The sequence below is a fragment of the Lipophrys pholis genome (genome assembly GCF_963383615.2).
Source record: "Lipophrys pholis genome assembly, chromosome: 18".
Classification (NCBI taxonomy): Eukaryota; Metazoa; Chordata; class Actinopteri; order Blenniiformes; family Blenniidae; genus Lipophrys; species Lipophrys pholis.
Window position 1 is genome coordinate 25,581,668 of NC_137646.1, and position 13,393 is coordinate 25,595,060.

The 13,393-nt window shown below is 44.8% G+C and overlaps 1 protein-coding gene across 2 annotated transcripts in view; it reads left to right on the forward strand.

Annotated features, from left to right (window-relative positions):
• Positions 1 to 375: 375 nt before the first annotated feature.
• The window catches only part of stk26 (serine/threonine protein kinase 26), a 24,032-nt gene continuing 11,014 nt past the window's right edge, over positions 376 to 13,393 (forward strand). For both annotated transcript variants that reach the window (XM_080486613.1, XM_080486614.1), the window contains exons 1-2: positions 376 to 609; positions 12,665 to 12,733. In XM_080486613.1, coding sequence (XP_080342739.1) covers positions 589 to 609; positions 12,665 to 12,733 — 90 coding nt within the window. In that variant the 5' untranslated portion in view covers positions 376 to 588. The remainder of the gene's footprint in view (positions 610 to 12,664; positions 12,734 to 13,393) is intronic.

A 13,393-nucleotide genomic window follows, 5' to 3' on the forward strand; every position in this document is an offset into this window, starting at 1 on the left:
GAATGAATTCATTTATCTGTTCTTATGACATCCGTTGATAGATAGATAGATAGATAGATAGATAGATAGATAGATAGATAGATAGATAGATAGATAGATAGATAGATAGATAGATAGATAGATAGATTGTTACCATAGACAAACAGCAGGTGGCGGTAGACATTGTGATGTGTTCAAGTGTCGCTCCTCCCTTAAAGTAGGCAGTCTCTCTCTCTCTCTCTCTCTCTCTCTCTCTCTCTCTCTCTCCTTTTCTCTCTCTCTCTCTCTCTCTCTCTCTCTCTCTCTCTCTCTCTCTCTCTCTCTCTCTCTCTCTCTCTCTCTCTCTCTCTCTCTCTCTCTCAGACAGTCTTCCTCCTCCTCCTCCTCCTCCTCCTCGGAGTTAAACCTCTGTTTGTCCGTGTTTTGATCCGGAGGCTGAAGGACTTTTATTTTGTGGAGAAACAGACTTTCCGAAAGACGCAAAACACACGGATGAACGGAAGAAGACGATAAAGGATTAAAAAAAAAAGACAAGACAAGAAGAAGAAGAAGAAGGGAGTAAAGGAGAGACCTGGAGGAGGAAAAGGGCGTTCATACTTCGAAGTAACCATGGAAGTTCCTGGTATGCAGGTAAGAGGGAAGGTGGACGCGTCGCGCGCTTCGTGCGTCTTTTTTTTTTTTTTGTCCTTTCATGGTTCGTCTCGTGCGTCTTTTTACGCGTCGAAAACTACTAAAGTACAACCCAGGATCAACAATACAGAGTCCGTGTGTGTGTGTGTGTGTGTGTGTGTGTGTGTGTGTGTGTGTGTGTGTGTGTGTGTGTGTGTGTGTGTGTGTGTGTGTGTGTGTGTGTGTGTGTGTGTGTGTGTGTGTGTGTGTGTGTGTGTGTGTGTGTGTGTGTGAGGCCATTTCCTCAATATTTACCTGAAAGTTCTTAAAGTTAAACCTCTATTAATCATCTACAAACTCCTAAACTTTTCCTTCACGTCTTTCTAAGTTTCCCCCCCAAGATGACCTGAGTTTGTTTTTCCTCCACATGACGTCTGTCATCCTGCAGTTAAACCTTTTCTAGTTCATCTGCTCCACGTCGGCGTTTTCTTTTTACGACTTTTATCCACGAAAAACTGTATTTCTTCACATCTCCTGTCGGACATTGACTCAGAATGAAACGCAGCAGCTCCAAACTCACTCAGAATGTGTTTTTATTGTCATGAAGCGACTCTTAAACTAGTCTGACAGCAGTTCTGATTGTAGTTCTGTGGCACCAAATCTCAAAATGTCCTTAAATAAGTCTTTTATAGTGGATTTTAACTGCTTTAACGTCCAATCTTATGACCTATAGATGTTTCTCTCCTCACATCTCGTATATTATACATACTATTGACTTATATTGTGATGTCGCAGCTCCAAACAGAGTTAAAATGTGTTGTTTTGTTATCAAAATAGTCCCGCAGTTGCTTTTATTGTAATTCTGTGGCACTAAATCGATAAACGACTCAAGATTTGAATAACTATCTCTCATAAAGTGAATTTTAAACGCTTCAAATTCAGGTTACGTCCAGTTTTATGACCTACATGTTGACAGAAATCTTCTAAAATAGGTTTTTATTGCAACTTAAGTGAACCAAGTTGAGTCACGGTGACTTAGAAGAGTCTGTATTTCTAATAACGTGATATGATATTAACTAATGATGTGATGTTTGTCTTTTTAATGTTGTCAAATGTCCTTATAATTCACATAATTGCATTTTATTAAGACTTTTCTGTTCTGAGTTGATTTTAAAGTGATTCCAGTTTGTCTGTATTTCTTAACAACTTCACACATTATAGATAATAATCACTTTTATTGTGACGTAGCAGCTCCACGCTGTTTTGTTTCTGATGAAGTGACCCTTAAACTAGTCCCACGGTTGTTTTTGTTGTGATTTTGTGGCACCAAATCTCAAGTTTTCCTCAAATATGTCTTATGAAATGTATTTTAACTGCTTCTAATTTAGCTTATATCCAACCGCATGACCCATAGATGTCCTGAACATCCAGTTCATTCTGACTTTTCTGATCTGAGGTGTTCCAGAGTGTTGTTGTGTCATGTGGCTGTTGTTAGAATATCCCCACGGTGGCTTTCCTGTCACCAAATCAATGGAACGTCTAAAGATTTCCTTAAATTTGTCTTATTTAGTGAATTTTAACAGCTTCTAATTGAAGTTACATCCAACTTTATGAGCTGTGGATCTCCAGAATATGTTAATGTCAGTGTCTGTGTGACTGAATGTGACATGAGATTAACTTACAATGGGATTCAGCCTGCAGGTCAGTATAATTTACATAACGGTCATAAAATCCTGACTTTTCTGCTCCGACTCGGTCTTTAAGTGACCTGAGTGTCCGTTACCATATTTTCTAGCTGCTTCAAGCAGTTTAATTTATATATTTGTTATGCAGATTCCCTTGAAATAGTTTTAAAATCATGTATATTGTCAATTTTCACCTTGAAACGTCCCAGAATGTCCTTTTTTAATAACCCGACTGCGTCTCACAAAGGGAATCGGCTCCTTCAAACGAGGTCATCGTGTGACCTCTTGACCTCCCGGGCCTCGGGAACGGTACCAAATGGTCCCATGTTGGAACTTTGCCGCACCAAATTGGTTTTATTGGAGTTTAATAGTGACGTAGCTGCGTCAGACTGAGCTGACGTCTTTTTAAATACCTTTAGACGCTTTTCTTCTCTGAAGTGATTTTCTCACTGACGTGAAGTCTTTTTCCTTGTTGCTGTTTCATTTTCTAATAATAATAATAATAATAATAAGCATTTTTATCTTAAAATCGTTGTGTGATTTGGCCCATCTGCTAATGAGCAACGTTATAGTTTCTTTATCGCAAAAATAATCATGGAAATCCAGTTTTTGTCATCAAGAAGTCTGGAAATAGTCTCATGATTTCACTTTACAGCGTTTTTGTCACAAACTAAGTCCCACAGTTCAACTTATCTGCTTCATTTAGCCACGTTGAAATGTTTTTATCTTCAGAGACGTCCTAAAATAGTCACGGAAATCAAGTTTTTTGTTGTCAAACAATTCTAGAAATAGTCAGATAATTTAACTTTACAGTGATTTTTATATAAAAAAATAGTCCCACAGTTCAACTTGGCTGCTTCATTTCGCTATGTTACGCTGTTAAATCTTAAAAGAAATTAGTTCTGTAATTTGACTTTGCTGCTTGAATTTATAAAGTTGTGTTTTGTTCTCCTCTATAGGAGTCCAAAAATCAAGTTTTTCTCGTCGGTGATGAGATGGGGCGATAATTAGATTTTTATAATGTTTTTATCTGAAAAGACCTCCTTTTAAAATGGTCCTTTAATTTGACGACGCGGCGTCAACTTGACACTTCTGAGTGATTTTGCTCGTCTGTGATTCTCTAACATTTCCTCCAGCCTGCTGCAGCTCCAGCCTGGTGCAGCTCCAGCCCGGTGCAGCTCCCGCCTGGTGCAGCTCCAGCCTGGTGCAGCTCCAGCCTGGTGCAGCTCCAGCCTGGTGCAGCTCCCGCCTGGTGCAGCTCCAGCCTGGTGCAGCTCCAGCCTGGTGCAGCTCCAGCCTGGTGCAGCTCCAGCCTGCTGCAGCTCCAGCCTGGTGCTTTGGTTGTGAATCGGTTCTCGGTGAATCTTGTGGTTTTGTCCTGTGATGTTTCTGTCCGCCTCCGATGTTCCCATGGATCCCGAAGCTCACGTTCTCGTGACACCCCCCCCCCCCCCCCCAGGCACTTCTTCTTCTGGCTGCTGACTTTCTGGAGCGATGACCTCACCTGACGGCTTACGTAACGTCCCCATAGTGACTCACTGTGCCCAGACCTTTCATATCTATATATATAGATCTATGTAGAGCGCAGTATCTGCTAAATGATAAGATTGTAGGTGTCTCTGAGCCTGCGTGACGTCCCTGGTAGTAACCTCCCTGGAGAGTACTGAAGACGTGTTCTGGAGAGAAGCCCCCCCCCCCCCCCCCCCCCCCCCCCCCCCCCCACTCCCCAGGTGTGTCTACCTGAGGGACGGACTCGCTCTGCCTGCTCGGTCGAGTCTCCAGGTGGGAGTGGCCACGCCTGAATCAACACGCACCTGACACCTGCCAGGAAACACAGGGAGGCCGTGTTAAAGGTCTCGCTTGCGTTTTGGAAAATGATGTCAGAAACGCTGAGCGTGCGCTCGGCATGCCAGGCCACTAGTTGGCGCTGTCGGTTGGTATTTGTAGTGAACGCACACACAGATGTGAGAACAATGGGCTCTAAACATTAACAAGGTTCGTACCAAGTTGGCTTGTTATGACGGTGACTGTCTCCCCGTTTCCATGGAGACTGAGTTGGCGCATTTTCAAAAAGTTGCATTTTCCCTAACCCTTTTTTGTAATGTTCTTTGTTAGGAGCCGCTTTCAAAAAGTGGCACTTTTGCACATTCAGACAAGACTGAGTCAAAGAGTTGAGTGCCCAATCCACTCAGAGTTGTAGCGTTTTCAAAAAGTTGCATTTTTACTCATTTCCCTCGGGATATATTTTAAAAGTTGTTTTCCTCAGTTCCATAGAGACAGAGTCAGTATTTTTGGAAGGTTTTACGTTGGAGTTGCTTTCAAAAAGTTGAGTTTGTGGCTATTTAGACAGAGACTGAGTTTTTCAAAAAGGTGCGTTTCCATGGAGACGGAGTTAGAGCACTTTCAAAAAGTTGCATTTTCTCTGATTTGACAGAGTTGGAGTATTTTTGAAAAGTTTTACGTTAGAAGGCACTTTCAAAAAGTGTTATTTTTGCACATGTAGACAAGACTGAGTTGTCTTGTCTACAACTCCCCCCCCCCCCCCCCCCCCCCCCCCGCATTTCCACAGAGACGGAGTTGGCGCGTTTTGCGAAAGCTGGTTTCAAAAATTTGTGTTTCCACGGATTGTTATGCAAAAGGTGTCTTTTCCTTCCGGTTTCCTTGGAGATGGAATTGGGCATTTTTAAAAAGTAAAAATTTTTATTTCATTTTTTGAAAATGCTTTTGTAATGTCAAGACAGTGACAGTAAATACATAAATAAAGATAAAAAGAATAGATTGAAATACAATCCGTTGTCAACAAGATCCCGTCTTGACAACCAACAACAACAGTTGTTGCCTTTCAGTCTTTTACGATGTGTATATTGTAAATGTTAATGTTGTCATGGCGATAGATCTGTTAATTATTGTAACTCAAGAAGTGACCTGCTTTGACAGCTGCCTTTTGATAAGAGCCGACTTTATACACTTTCACAGTCTAATCCATTGTGGTTGACGGGGAACCAGCCGTCACCGTATCGAGGCGACGGACAGGAAACACCTTTTTCGTCCCGTGGTAGTTTGTCTTATTTTGCTTGTAGCAAATTTTTTATAAATTTTTGATAACCGATGTCGGTGGCATGTCGGGCCACTAGTTGGTGCTGTTGTTCTCTGTGTGTGGATTCATTACAAAAACAAACAATACGCCATAAACGTCAACAATGGGAAGTTGGATTGTTATTTACAGTGACTGTCAAAGTAAAAGCACCGAGTCCCAGGAGAATATGGACTGGGGGTCGTGACACCACGGAGGAAAACATTGTTCTGATTGTCTCGACTGAGCACGTGCAGAAGAACTAGTTACTACGGCCGCGGTGCGCATGACCAGTAGCAGCGTTTCCGCCGTCTACACGGAGCCGGAGCGTTTTCGAAAAGTTGCGTCTTCAGTGGCTCCGAGCGCCATAGAAAGCTGAGGACAAAAAGCCTCATTAGCTGAAGACATTTTCTCCCGTCGGGAACGTTTACGATTTCACTGAACTCCTGTTTACCGGAGGAAGTCCGCCCCATTCATCCACATGAGAAGTTAGCTTAGCATTAGGACGGTCGGTGGAGCGGGTCATCTCTCAATCGGAAGGTCGCAGGTTCGATTCCCAATCTGGTCACGTGTCGGCGCGTCCTTGAGCAAGACGCTGAACCCCAAACCGCTCCCAGTGGATGTACTGGGTATCTTTCATGGCAGCGAATGTGATTAACGATGTAAAGCGCTATATACTCTGTATAAGTGAAATCTGTTAACCACTAGCATCTGCAGCCGCGATGGTTAGCATTAGCTTAGCAATCGGCTACCGGCGCTGTTTCGTTCCTGCTCGTCGTGTTTTAACATTTTCTAGATATCTTTTAACTTTTATCGATTATTTTACAATTAACAAGAAGAATTTGGTTTCTGGAAAATTGAATTGTACAAAATAAAGCTCGTGTAAAAATCAAAGTTTCTCTTCGATTCGGCGGTAGATTATTTAGATATAGCGACAGTGGGACTGGAATGATTCACACAAAGTGACCCAAACCCAGAAGCAGCTGATCATTCCTCAGACACAAAAGCAAACGACTTCCCTTTCAGGTTCCAGCCCGTGGTTTTTTTTTTTTTGTTTTTTTTTTACGGGCACGGCGGCGGGAGGGTGCAGCCCTGAGAAATGACAAAGGAGAAGGCCGTCGCGCCCCGCCGTTTGATCCGGGGCGCCGACACGCCCCCGTCTGTCTTCACCCGCCGCAGACGGCCCAGCCGCCGCGGGAAGATTCAGCCTGTCTAAGCCGCGTTACATGCTACATGCTACATGCTACATGAGGTTAAAGGATGACTGATTCACTCATTAACGAGCGCGATGACATTAACTTCCACTGACGGTACAATCCCCTATTTAGATGCTCAGATTTTAAATTCACTGAGACCCCCTGCCCCACTTTCTTTTTGTTTTTTCCTCTGTATTTTATTATTTTCCTATTTTTTTTTTTCTTTAACTTAATTTCTTTTTATAAATATTTCGCATTTCTATTATTTATTTAGATTCTCTTTTTTTGGTCGTTATTAATCTTAACGTTGGGTACTTGTTTCCCCTGTTCCTTGTCCTGTAAATATTCCTTTAAAAAAAAGTTATATATAAATAATAAATAAAAAAAAAATACAAAAATAAGCTCGCTCAGATTGGACCCAAATATTCGGTTGTGGTGGTCTCCGTATATTCATTTTGAGATCTGAATAATACCAAAATTCCACCAAAATTACGAAAATACACAGAATCGGACGAAGAGAAGAGCGGAAAAAACAACTTTACCTCATATTTTTCTACTTTTTTCAGCTAAAAACACATTTAAAAAAAAAAAATAGAAATAAAATATATTCAGTCTTGTGTCGCACCACAAAGGGGAAGTTATTGTTTAGGACTGAAGAGTCCATTTCTGACTAATTTAACCCTTTGTAGACATTTGAATGTGAATTTTTTAGACTTTTCTCTGTTTTATCATTGAAATCACCACGTGTTTGGAGCATTTCTTATTATTTTTTTTTCAGTCTGCGTAAGACGAAAAACACTACGAGCCCTGACCCGACGACTCCAGAGAATCAACTTGTCAAAGTCAACAATGACTAAAAGCGCCGCCGGCGCTTCATTTCATCATGCAATGTTTCAATAGAGGAAGTCTGTGTTTCAGGCTAAACACGTTGAAGCGGGAAACGCTGCAGGAGCGACGGCGTGGCGCCCCGGGGGGCCGCCGGTGTTACCGCCGCACAATGAGCGTCTTATTAGTCAGGAACTCCAGAGTCAGCTGGGAAACCGGCGTGACGACGGCGTGACGACGTGATTCTTCTGGCCTCTTTCGAAAAAGGATGTGAGAATCCGGTACGCGGCTTCAGTCGCTAGTCAGAAACCCGCAGAAAAAAAATAATCCTCAGCTGGTTGAGTTCAATCTGGCTTTTTCTTTTCTTTTTTCTACATTTCCTGTTTCTCACTGTTTCGGAGACTTTTAAGACGTTGGTGCCTGTTTGTTCAACGTTTCACGTGAGAACGCCTGACCCGTTAAAATAAAGTGTCGCGTTTACACCACAGCAGCGGACACACTGACAACGGTGTAGTTAGTATGCCGGGCCACAGGAGGGCGCTGTCAATTGTTCTTGCGATGAAACCGCGCAGACTGATTCAGCAAACGCTCATGCTGACGATATCTTCAGCTAATGAGGTAAACGGGTGTTTTGTGAAATCGTAACCAAGCTGCCTTCGCTGGCGACGATAGCTCGGCGATGCTAATGCTAACGAGGCGCTTGTTCTTTAGTAAACAAGCAGTAAAGTGACGCAGTAACGGGTTAGTATTTGATTAGTCGCGCAGAAAAATGCGGATAAAAGTAAATCCTCCTCCTCCTAGTAAACAGTTTAGTGAATTGGTAACTGCTGCTCCTGACTGGGCGCGGCGGTAAGACGATGCTAATCAGTAGCTGGTGGATGATTAATCGCGTCGCGTCGTGTTTTTGAGCTCGAGGAGAAACAGGAAGTGGTTCAGAGCGTCAAGGGTTTTTTTCACATGACGCGGCTCCGCAAAGGTCGTAGTGGAGAATGCTGTGTTTGTACTTCCCTCTTCGAGCAGCTGTGAACTTTGACCTCTCACACTGACACACACACACACACACACACATACACACACACACACACACACACACACACACACACACACACACACACACACACACACACACTGCATTTTTCTGGCCATTTGGACACCACTTGTTAGTAAAAACATGGAACACTCTCTCCTTTTCACTCTTCCCCACTCTCTCTGTCTCTAGCCCCCTCTCCCCCTCCCTCCCTCCCTTCTCTCTCTCTCTCTCTCTCTCTCTCTCTCTTCCCCTCCCTCCCTCTCTCTCTCTCTCTCTTCCCCTCCCTCCGTTCCCTCGCTCACACAGTTTCCACAGCCTGGTCCAAGTTTTCTCACAGTTTGCCTGTTGGTTGAGGCAGCCGGAGTTCACTGACCTCTCCACCCTCTCCACTCTCTCCAGCCTATCCACTCTCTCCACCCTCTCCACTCTCTCCACCCTCTCCCGTCTCTCCAGCCTCTCTTTTTTTTAATAAAAAACTTTTGGCGAAGGCTACAAGGCCCATTTACACCTGGCGTTAACGTGTACTTCAGGTGATCAGATCACAGGTGGCGAGCCCCAACGAAGACTCTTCTCTAGGTCGCAACCGATTGTCTATTTGACCCCCTCTCATGGCCCCGCCCACTACCTGCTCTCATGGCTCCGCCCAGTACCCCCTCTCATGGCCCCGCCCACTACCTGCTCTCATGGCTCCGCCCAGTACCCCCTCTCATGGCCACGCCCACTACCTGCTCTCTTGTCCGCTAATCTCTCTAGCTTGCAACGGACAATAGACGACATTGGAGTTGAAAAACGTCAAATTGCCAGCCTCTGCTACTTTGCATGAAATACATGAAATAAATGTAAATTTTTCCTAAAACGTGATGTTAAGTGATATGTAATATTTTCTATCGTACATAATCGGGCTTGAACCAAGCAAAAATATGTTTTATCTGATTACCGGATTAATCGATGGAATATTCAACAGGAGAGTCAACTAGAGCTACACTCGGTAGAGTGCAGACTGTTGCTGAGCCGAGTTCGCATCGCCAGCGTGTTAGCCGTTAGCTCATATCGACGCTAACTGGCCCGTCAGGTAGCTACATCACCGTGTGAAACACTGAGCCGGGAGCGTCTCCATGGCAACAGATCTCCTTTGAGCTCCTCCATGAGGTGCCTCTCCCATCCACTTTGTGTATTTCTTATTGAATTCCTGGTACTGATGAGCTAAAAATGAACATTCCTGAGCGCGTCCAGCCTGACTGGCAGTGAAACATTAGCCCAGTTCGGGGGACGGCGGGTTCACCGTCTCTCCACGACTCATCTACAGAAACCAAACCAGTGTTGGAGTTGAATATTTACCCTGCTGCTCTCCAGCCGAGATAGGAAGGTCCGCATGTGGCTGCTCGGCATCGTGTAATCTCTAAACCGAGATCAGGCAGGAAATGGTGATTCCCATTAGTGTTGTGAAACCGCGATACACAAAATAGGTTTGGTTTAAGTCATAACGGAAGTCCAACAACTTTGCATCTCATAACAAATGGAGAAATAAAAAAGTTCTCTCCTGTTAATGTGTGGGTTTGACTGTCAAAATAAAACTACCAAGTCCAAGGAGAATGAGGACAGGGAGGCATGAAGGGCCAATGCTTCAGTGAGTTGCTTTTACCCCTCGTTACCATGGAGACAGAGTTGAGAAGTCAAGGTGTTTTCAAAAAGTTTCATTGGAGTTGGAGCATTTTGAAAAAGTTGTCCCCCCCCATTTCCATAGAGACGGAGTCAAAGGGTTCCAAAAAAGTTGCGTTTTCCCCAATACCAATGTGGTGGGAGTTCAAGTGTTTTCCAAAAGTAAATTTTTTCCCCAATTTCCACAGAGTCTGAGCATTTTCTAAAAGTTTTTTTCCCCCCCCCGTTTCCATGGAGAGTTTCGAAAAATAGCGTGCCCCCACCCCCACCCCCCGTTTCTACAGAATCCGGAAAGTTGTGTATTTTTCACCTATTTCTATTTTTGAAGTATTTTCAAAAAGTTGGGTCCCCCCCCCCCCCCCCCCCCAGAAAAGTTCCACCTTGTGATTTGTTTTTCAAAAAGTTGCATTGTCAGTGGCTCTGAGCAGCGCTTGTGTGCGTGTGTGTGTGTGTGTGTGTGTGTGTGTGTGTGTGTGTGTGGTTTCATTAACAAACAACAGCGCCACCTCGTGTTTGCCTGCAGCTTCATTCTTTATAGTGTTTTTCAAAACACGCAACTTTTTTCCCGGAATGAAAACACAAATATGCTGCGTTTTTCCCCTTGAAACCTGGCGTCACGGTCGCCGTAGAGCTTCAGGTTGTTTTCTTTTCTTTACTCCCAGAACTAAACACTGAGTTACTGTCTCCGCTGGACTCTGCCCTCCTGGCTGCTTCACCGTCTCTGGCCGTGGCTTCCCTCCCTGGCCTCCCGGCACCGGGCTGAAAGTATCATTAGACAGTAACCACTGTATTTGCTGACAGGGTGTGGCAACATTGTGGGCAGTGTGTGTGTGTGTGTGTGTGTGTGTGTGTGTGTGTGTGTGTGTGTGTGTGTAGTTGTGTGTGTGTGTTGCGTAACGTGCTTGTGGAGGCCAGTGGTTTCAGGCCTTGGGAGGCTGTGTCAAATATAGATCTGCACATGTCATTAAAAGCCACAATGAGACTCTCGCAGTGGGAGAACTGCCCAGTGTGCCAGTGTTCGGTGCAGTGGGTGTTGGCCGCCGGGTGCTCGGCTTCACGGTAGTGGACTTGTTCCACTTGTTTGGTGCGTGCCGATCCTCGGACGTCTTTGTTCAGTCGAGCGCGAACAAAGCGGGAGCCGCAACAAGAGCTCGGGTTTACGACAGACTGACGAGATGCGTCACCGAGGGCAAGAAAACAAACCTCAAGTTTATAGGAAGTAAATGAATGAAAAGCTCAGACAATAAGTTAGCTACAGCTGTGAGAGGCGCAGTTTAGGATAATCAAGGTACCGCATAACCTGGTTACCGGACAACCGGGTTACCGGATAACCAAGATACCAAACAACCGAGGTACCAAACAACCGAGGTACTAGATAACCGGGGTACCGGATAACTGAGGTACCAAACAACCGGGGTACTAGATAACCGGAGTACCGGATAACTGAGGTACCAAACAACCGGGGTACTGGATAACCGGGGTACCAGATAACCAAGGTACCAAACAACCGAGGTACTAGATAACCGGGGTACCGGATAACCAAGGTACCAAACAACCGAGATACTGGATAACGAGGTTCCGGATAACCAAGGTACCAAACAACCGAGGTACCAGATAACCGGGGTACCGGATAACCGAGGTACCAAACAACCGAGGTACTAGATAACCGGGGTACCGGATAACCGAGGTACCAAACAACCGAGGTATAACCGGGGTACCGGATAACCAAGATACCAAACAACCGAGGTACTGGATAACGAGGTTCCGGATAACCAAGGTACCAAACAACCGAGGTACTAGATAACCGGGGTACTGGATAACCAAGGAATCAAACAACTAAGGTATTAGATAACCGAGGTACCAGATGACTGGGGTACCGGATAGCCATTTGCTTGGTGGTTTGGCGGATCGGCGCCTCTTGCCGGCCGGTTTTGGTCCATGAGCCTCATGTTTGACACCCCAGTTCTAGCGAGTCCTCAGTATGTAGCAAGTACAAGAATATGTGTGTGTATTCTTGGAGTGTGTGGTCTGGCAGCTGTGTGTTCAGTTCCTGTTATCTTTAACTGTCAGGCCTGTTTCCGTGTGTGTGTGTGTGTGTGTGTGTGTGTGTGTGTGTGTGTGTGTGTGTGTGTGTGTGTGTGTGTGTGTGTGTGTGTGTGTGTGTGTGTGTGTGTGTGTGTGTGTGTGTGTGTGTGTGTGTGTGTGTGTGTGTGTGTGTGTGTGTGTGTGTGTGTGTGTGTGTGTGTGTTGATAGTGACAACACGGCCCTGGTGTCGCAAAGTTTTGTGTGTGAGGAAACACGACTTTGTGGAAACGTCTTCTATGAATCAATGAATGAATATATTTTTCTTTTCTCCTCTGGAACGTGTTCCCACTGAATAAACACAACGCTTCTAGATTATTGACCTTTTTTAATCAGATCTTCTGGAAGGACCTTGTTTCGTTTCCCTGCGTTGTTTCCTTGTACTGCGACTCTACACACTAAATATGTACGACGGGAAAAACAAAACAAAACACAGAAATATCGATCTTCATCCTCGTGTACGTTGCCGTAGCAACCGTTGTGTTCGTCCCAGTGAGGTTAATAAGTATTTCTTCTTCTTCTCAGAGTACTCAGATCGATCCCGAGGAGCTCTTCACCAAACTGGACCGCATCGGGAAAGGATCCTTTGGAGAGGTGCTTTGGACTTTGTTATTGAATTCTTTTTATTTTTATTTCTTCTCTCAGCCTTTCTGCTGTCTATAATTTCATGTTGTTTTTTTTCTGGATCTCAAAGACGTTTCGTCAATGGACCTTTGGCTAAGCCCCGCCCCCTTAGACTCGCCTCGTTTTTCAAAAGTTTATTTTTTTAAGATCACATGTTAATCCGTGATACTCCACCAGGGTTCCAAGTGAGTCGAGTCGAAAGTGTGACGTCACTAGTCAGCGGGCCACTGATACGATGGATGTCTCGGATTAACCGGTTTCCCTGTTATCTGGTGACCGGCGTCCTTGCCCCCCCCCCCCCCCGTCGTCACAGCGACCGAAACCAACAGCCGCCCCGGCGAACGCCGTTTAACCACATTTTCATTAAAGTTTAAAGTCTCGTAGCGTTTGTTTGTCTCATTTTAACATCAGCTGCTGCAAACGGCTGCTGGCTGAAGTCACCAGTTAACTGGGGAACCAGTTAAACTGAAACACCGGACATTGAAGCACCGTCGTAATATTTTTAACGGTGAAAAAAAAAGACTGGTAATTTCTTGTGCTTAGCCAAAGGTCCATTCAGAAAACATCTTTAGCGGTGCGGTGGAGGACTGTTTCAAAAACGTCCACTGACGTCTCGGTCCCGCCACACGT